The sequence below is a fragment of the Hylaeus volcanicus genome, chromosome 9 (assembly GCF_026283585.1).
Source record: "Hylaeus volcanicus isolate JK05 chromosome 9, UHH_iyHylVolc1.0_haploid, whole genome shotgun sequence".
In the NCBI taxonomy this organism is placed as follows: Eukaryota; Metazoa; Arthropoda; class Insecta; order Hymenoptera; family Colletidae; genus Hylaeus; species Hylaeus volcanicus.
Genome location: NC_071984.1, coordinates 858,587 through 866,650, shown reverse-complemented (window position 1 = coordinate 866,650; position 8,064 = coordinate 858,587). Strand labels below are relative to the sequence as shown.

At 33.6% G+C, this 8,064-nt stretch overlaps 2 protein-coding genes across 2 annotated transcripts in view; one reads left to right on the top strand and one right to left on the bottom strand.

The window, feature by feature from the left end:
* Positions 1-8,064, bottom strand: part of LOC128881770 (venom acid phosphatase Acph-1-like) — a 37,468-nt gene that overhangs the window by 27,650 nt on the left and 1,754 nt on the right. The window lies entirely within an intron of this gene.
* LOC128881772 (venom acid phosphatase Acph-1-like) overlaps positions 2,362-8,064 on the top strand; it is a 6,518-nt gene continuing 815 nt past the window's right edge. The window contains exons 1-5 of the mRNA XM_054133079.1: positions 2,362-2,515; positions 5,426-5,636; positions 6,810-6,985; positions 7,076-7,322; positions 7,527-7,653. Coding sequence (XP_053989054.1) covers positions 5,445-5,636; positions 6,810-6,985; positions 7,076-7,322; positions 7,527-7,653 — 742 coding nt within the window. The 5' untranslated portion in view covers positions 2,362-2,515; positions 5,426-5,444. The remainder of the gene's footprint in view (positions 2,516-5,425; positions 5,637-6,809; positions 6,986-7,075; positions 7,323-7,526; positions 7,654-8,064) is intronic.

The following is an 8,064-nucleotide window of genomic DNA, read 5'->3' as shown; positions in this document are numbered from 1 at the left end:
TCTGTATATACACGGTGTCCCAAAAATGTTGTAACATGTTGAAAGGGGTGGTTCGGGAGGTGATTTAAAACACTTTTTTCCTTAGCGAAAATGTTGTACGAGGCTTCGTTAAGGAGATATTAACAGAAAACCCCGGACCAATCAGAGCGCGAGTAGGCCGCGGTAGGCGTGGGCTACGCGCTAGGCGACCGCCCTCCGCCGGCATCCCCGCGCTCTGATTGGTCCGGCGTTTTCTCTTAATAACGAAGCCTTCTCCTTAACGAAGCCTCGGACAACATTTCCGCAAAGGAAAAAGTTGTTTCAAATCACTCCCCGAACCACCCCTTTCAAGGACTTCCACCATTTTTAAGTCAATTTCATAAGAATATTTCCCTTACGAAAATAATCAACTTTTGTTCGAAACATTTTTCGTAAACTCCTATATTTTCCCATAAATTCTACTGAGGAATTAAAAATGATCCACCCTGTATATTGCGGCTAGTAACAATAGGTAATAACTATTGTCACCCTACATTAGCATATGTTACCGTAGAAAATTCTTTTTTAAATTAAAAACAGTTTCTAAATAACCCAGTAGATAAACTGTTAATCTTAATACTCGTTCAAAAACGTGAACTCTACTAGAAACTGATCAAACATAAAAGTGCGTCCACTTAACGACTGAAATCCGCTGATAAATTAAATTAACAAAAGCAAGATTGAATTACATATACACCGGTTCACGGGAGACTCTCGTCAAGTGCAACAACCTGATGGAAATCAGAAATCGTGATACGAGTTCATTGTTTGCGGTTAGAGAGATTGCGTAACGCGATGTATGTATCATCGCATCGAAAAGCCACGTCTGGTTTTCCTCGTCCGTGAACGCGGGTAAACGCGTCACTGTCTGAAAATGACCAACGTGTCAGGCGTTGAGAAAGAACTCCTACATTAATCTTCCCCGTTTATGTAAATTGACCAATCCGGACCGATCGTTTCTTTTTTTCTCTTCTTTGTTCAATTTCGTTACGCTCGTGCGCGTGATACTCGCAATCTGTCTTCTTCAATGATACGCTCGTTTATATTTTAGTCGCACACTTGGTACTGTGTATTCTAAGGCACCGAGGTTGTTTATACAATTTTATTTATAAGTCAAAATATTTATTTTCTATTTTCAGTCAAAAAGTAGATTTATTTTGTTGATATTGTTATTGCTACAAAGGCTATTGTAGTACAATTGCAAGAAAACTAGATTTTTTTCTTTGAGAATTTTTATTTCATGTTATAAATAATTATGGAGTATCAATGTTTATATGGTTAATAATAAATATGTTAAGGTAGGAAGTAAAATATTTTTGTTTATTTTTAATAATTTTTTTTTTATTGATGCAGTGCAATTTTACCTTTTTTTACCATAGCTCATATGATATTGGCTATATCAATAATAAGAATGATTGAAAATTAGCTAAAAATATTTTATTTATTATTTTAACTTGTCTGCTATTGCGTATAAAAACATTGTCATTCTACAGTTATTGGTTATGCGCGATAAAAATTCTTGAAAGAAATTTTATTTTCTTGAGAGCGTTCGATAATAACCGTTTAACGCGTTTAAAACGTTTCTGTTACAATAATTATATTAAAAATAATATACCGTATATATATTTAATTAATATGAATAATTATGTTTAAAAAATATCAAAAACGCCAAAGTTAGAATCGTTCATATCGCTGATCGTCCCATTAGGCTGATTATAAAACGATACTTCAAGGTATTTATGTTTTTATATCTGTAAATTTTTGTTTATATTATTTTTTCTTGAGATCTTTAATATATTTCTACCGAATTAAATAAAAAAAATTTTTCAAATCCAAAGTTATAGTATCCAAGTCAGTTGGCCTGGTTTAGTGCGAAACGTCGAGGATTTTAAATAATTAATAAATTATGAAAAATAATAAAGAAATGAATTAATTAATAAATGTCTACCAAATTAGATTTAAAAAATTTCAAAACTCAAAGTTATAGTCAAAGTTATAGTTCAACTAAATTAGTTAGCTTTATTTAGTGCCAAACGTAAAGGATTTTAAATAATTAATGAACTATAAAAAATAACAAATAAATAAATGAATTGATAAATTTCTACCAAATTAAATTTAAAAAATTTCAAAATTGTCAAAGTTTTGTAGTTCAACTGAATTAGATAGCTTGGTTTAGTGCCAAACGTCGGGGAATTTAAATAATTAATAAACAAATTGAGCAGAACAGTTGCAAATTGAACAGAGCTTCGTACATACTCAATAGAATTCAGATTTCAAGAACGAATTAGTCTAATTCGTGACTCTTTCGTTAGCTATTGATTACCCATCCAGGAAGATGAGTCAACAGGACTCATCGACTCTTTCATGAATAGAGACGTATGCTTGGTTATGAATTCGAATATAAGAAGATCGCGAGAACGGTGCAAGCATTATTCGTCGTAAGTCGGCAATTTAGTGCAACGATTGTGAAACATATGTTGTGAGATGTTAGTAAGAGGTACGTGGTTTATTTATCGAACAAAGTGTATTAAATTAATAAATATATTAATTAAACGTAATATGTATATTAGATAAATTGTATAAAAGAATTAAATAAAAAAAATGTATTTTAACATTTGTAAAATTAGTTTCATTATTATGACGAAGTACTTGAATACTGTTTTAATAAAATAATTTAATAATAAATTAATAACACAACTATTTGCAAATTTCAACTATAATTGATTTTTCTTTTTTTTATATAAAAGCTTCGTTACAAACGTGATTTACTAAAAAATTTCAAGGAATAGAATTTTTATTAGTTTCATATACGTTATTTTGTGGAATTTTTGTTTTTAATCATTATTGATTGTTGATATGTGAAGACAACCAGTGCAATGGTCGAGAAGGTTTATATATAATGGAGCTATTATAAAAGTTAATGAGAATCAATTTGGTTTATTATAGTAGGTGGAATTTATTTAAAATATTCACAAGTCTATATTATGTGTTTATCTAATTTTCTAATTACTATCGACACGAAAACGAAACAGTAACTATTGTATTAAGGTAATTTGAAAAAACTTTTTCTGCGAAAACAACTCGATAAATATATTTTTTTTAAATAGTATATATAGTTACGAAATCTAATAAATAAAATAATACAACCAATTATATAAATAGAAGCTGCCCGAATAAAAAAACGCAATTTAATATAACAAACGTGACAAAATTTTATTTCTTCCAAATGCAATAATACTGTTGTTTGTCGATTTCCAAAAACATTAACAGTCATTACAAATGAAAAGCGTCCAAGGTCAAACTTGGGACCTCCTTGAATGAAAAATGATTTAAAATGAACTTTTTTATTATTCCAACGCTTCGTCCAATGTCACGAAAGCATTAATAAAGATAAGAGTAACCTATGACTATTTTACGTCGTTTTTTAATGTCTGTTCGTGACGAGTCGCGATGTATACTAATAGTCGGGTGCATGATTCCATGACATACAATACTATGTACACTTCTAAAAACAAAGGAACACATTTTGCAGGTGCATCTTTTCAGTTGGATCGTAATTTTCTAACATTGTGCTTCACTTATCATTTTCTATTCAATAATTTACAATCGAATAGATTTTATATTGCATTCAAGAGATCATAGAAATTGTACCAAAGAAATTTATGAATTAGGATATCCAAATTTAGAAAAATAAATAATTTGAGTCGATGTAATTGACGTGAGTGTAAACTCTTTATAATGATTACACTATTTCTGAATATTCGGTTTCGTTAATTTCGGTTTTTTATTACTGTACAATATTATGATGTTGATAAGCTGTTCGCTTTCATGATAACTTGATATCTACGTACATAACGTTGAGTGGTGTGATTTCATTTGGTTATCAATCGGTACTTGAAATCACAGTCTCGTGATTAGTTAAATAGTTCAGTTTTGTTAGTGACGAATCAAGAACTCAAATACATTGTACTTAGGTAAATTTATGTTAATAAAATAAATGTGAAGCATATTTGTTATGGTGGTTTGTATGCAAGGTGTTCCAAAAAAATTGGAGGTCCTTCAATGAGGTGATTCGGGAAGTGATTTGAAACAACTTTTTACTTAGCGAAAATGTTGGGCGACGCTTCGTTACGGAGATATTACGAGAAAACTCCGGACCAATCAGAGCGCGAGGATGCCGGTGAAGGGCGGTCGCCTAGCGCGTGGCCTACGCCTACCGCGGGCGGTCCGCCGTCATACTCGCACTCTGATTGGTCCGGTGTTTTCTCTTAATATCTCCTTAACGAAGCCTCGAACAACATTTTCGCTAAGGAAAAAGTTGTTTCAAATCACCTCCACTCTGTATATGCAGGGTGTCCCAAAAATGTTGCAACACCTTGTAAGAGGTGGTTCGGGAGGTGATTTGAAACAACTTTTTCCTTAGCGAAAATGTTGTACGAGGCTTCGTTATGGAGATATTAAGAAGAAGACCCGGACCAATCAGAACGCGCGAATACCGTTAGAGCGCTCTGATTGGTTAGTGTTTTCCGTTAATAACTCCTTAACGAAGCCTCGGAGAACATTTTCGCTAAGGAAAAAGTTGTTTCAAATCACCTCTACTCTGTATATACAAGGTGTCCCAAAAATGTTGTAACACCTTGAAAGGGGTGGTTCGGGAGGTGATTTAAAACAACTTTTTCCTTAGAGAAAATGTTGTCCGAAGCTTCGTTTAGAAGATATTAACAGAAAACGCCGGACCAATCAGAGCGCGAAGATGCCAGTGGAGCGCCCGCGGTAGGCGTAGGCTACGCGCTAGGCGACCGCCCTCCGCCGGCATACTCGCGCTCTGATTGGTCTCGGTTTTCTGTTAATATCTCCTTAACAGTCTTTGAAGCCTCGTACAATATTTTCGCTAAGGAAAAAGTTGTTGCAAATCAGCCCCTGAATCACCCCCTTTAAGGACCTCCAACATTTTTTACACATCCTACATATTTTTTCAAATTGTAGAATTCGTACAACCTGTACGAGTTACTAAAATTATACGAGATATTGTGTAATTAATACTGACAACGAGTGTAAAAGACATTTCCAATAAAACTAACAAATTCTATTTTTACAAGTAATTCATATGTTCAAGTATTTGAATTAACATTTGGTACAATATTTTTCCTATAAAACTTAGAATTCTATTTTTACAAGTAATTCATATGTTCAAGAATTAGAATTAACATTGGTAGAATATGTTTCCTATAAATCTAAGAATCTATTTTACAAGTAATTCATATATTCAAGAATTTGAATTAACATTGATTGGAAAGTATGTATCAATGAACTCCAAACTTCTCTATATAAAGTGTACTTTATTGACCCATAAAAACTATGAATATGCAATGAGATTTTATTAACATGTCTTTTGTTATGTTAACAGCCTTCCTATCTCCAGAAACATGAATATTGCGTGGACCTTGACGATTATTGCTTGCCAATTTTATTTCCAACCATGTCTCGCCGAACTCAAATTAATCCAGACAGTATTCAGACATGGAAACCGAATGCCTACTGCAGGAGGAACGTTATATCCGAACGATCCGTACGCCAACATATCGTACGAGCCAGCAGGACATGGCGGCCTAACGAACGTACGTTACTTGCTATACGCGATTATTTTATCTAGATAATTGTTTGTCCAATAATTATAATATTCTTTAATGTTATAAATGGATTGTCTCATAAATAACGTTCGTTTCTTAACTTGCAAGTTTATTACCAAATAAATGTAAGAGTTCATACGAATAAATTAATTATTGGAAAAAAAAAATATAACCGACTTCGAGAAACATTAAAACTGCACTAAAAAGTATGCTGTGACGTGGGAGGAAAGTCCCAAAAATGTTGGAGGTCCTTGAAAGGGGTTCGGGAGGTGATTTAAAACAACTTTTTCCTTAGCGAAAATATTGTCCGACGCTTTGTTAAGGAGATATTAAGAGAAAACGCCGGACCAATCAGAGCGCGAGTGTGCCAGCGGAGGGCGCTCGCCTAACGCGTAGCCCACGCCTACCGCGGGCGTGCCGCCGAAATACTCGCGCTCTGATTGGTCGCGGGGTTTTCTGTTAATATTTCCTTAACGAAGCCTCGAACAACATTTTCGCTACGGAAAAAGTTGTTTCAAATCACCTCCCGAACCAGGCCATTCAAAGATTTCTAGGACACCCTGTAGAATTGTAGATAATTAAATAATTGCTACCTATGTTATCGACTAAATGTTGAACAATCGGAAGTAATCGAACCACCCGTTTCTATGACCTCCAACATTTTTGGGACACCCTGTATATTGTATACATGTATATATTTATAAAAGAAAATTATTCCAGTATGTCAAACCTATTATTTAATTTAAACACATGTCTTCCTATCAATATTTATGGGATTGACTGTATACAGGGTGTCCCAAAAATGTTGTAACACCTTGAAAGGGGTTGTTCGGGAGGTGATTTGAAACAATTTTTTCCTCTGCGAAAATATTGTCCGAAGTTTCGTTATGGAGATATTAACTCGGACCAATCAGAGCGCGAGTCTGCCGGTAGAGGGCGGGTGCCTAGCGTGCAGCTCACGCCTACCGCGGGCGTGCCGCCGGGACACTCGCGCTCTGATTGGTCGTGGAGTTTCTATTAATATCTCCAGAACGAAGCGTCGGACAACATTTTTCCAAAGGAAAAAGTTGTTTCAAATCACCTTGTGAACCCCTTTCAAGAACTTCCCACATTTTTGGAACACCCTGTATCTAATATACGAGAATCTATAAATTTTTGTAGGTTGGTAAAATGTCGGCGTACAAGCTTGGCCAATACTTTCGGGAAAGGTACGACGAATTCTTGGGAACAATTTATTCGAAAGATGTCGTCTGGTTTCGCGCGGATGAAATAGAGAGAGTGGTAATGTCTGCCGAATTGGTGGCAGCTGGATTGTATCCACCGTGCAAAGAACAAATGTAAAGATGATTCTAAATTGTTAACGAAGCTTTTTTTTTAAACTGTAAAGAAACATTGATCGATAAAACTGAAATGAATTAATGTTACAGGTGGAATCCATATTTAGATTGGCAACCTATACCAGTATGGGCGCCAGCATACTCGACTGATTATCTTTATATTGGCCTGTTTTGCGCGAATGCAAAGAAATGGAGAGAACACGTGGAAAAGACGGACGCGAATGTGATGAATATTATGAAACAAAATAGAGAGATTTATCGATACCTGTCTCAACATACAGGGGGCAACATCACGCAACGCAACATATTCAGTTTGCGTCAAATGTTGTACGCGCAGGTGAACAATATTATTACATATACTACAGATACGCTTTAAATTTATAATACTTTTTAATATTTTATAATCTTTGATATTTGTAATATTTCAATTTTTTATATTTATTATTTATTACTTTTTTTATATATTTATTATATATTTTTTTAATATTAAAATATAATATATTTAGTATATTTTTAATATTTATTTAATATAATATAATAGAGAGATATTGGCTTGGAATTACCTAAATGGACGAAAAAGGTTTTCCCAAATGGAAAATTGAACGAACTGGCCACGTTTGATATTTTGATTCGAACTTGGACACCAGAATTGAGACAGCTATCGGGTGGTAAGTTTAAAATGTTTATTGTACTTTTTGTTAATGATATGCGCAACATTCTTAACGATAGCATATTTTAATAAGATAATATTTACTTGTTAGCATATAGTACTTATTCATTACATTAGTGGTATTAGTATATTAGGCTATAAAAGCTATTGAACTAAAGGTGCAAGAAATTTTGAGTTTTTTTAGTTCTACAGATAGAATCATTTTCCAAAATTTCTTACAACAGTAGTCTGATTTCTTGTTTTTATTTTGGTGAGGAAAACAGCTGAAAAATCTTCCAATATTCAAAATCCCCGGTTATGGTTTCTATGGTCGTTGATGATGAATCTTGCATCAGAATTTCGAAATTCAAAATGGCGGATTCAATATGGCCGACATATATTTTAGAAATTTATTATATTTGCGTAGAAA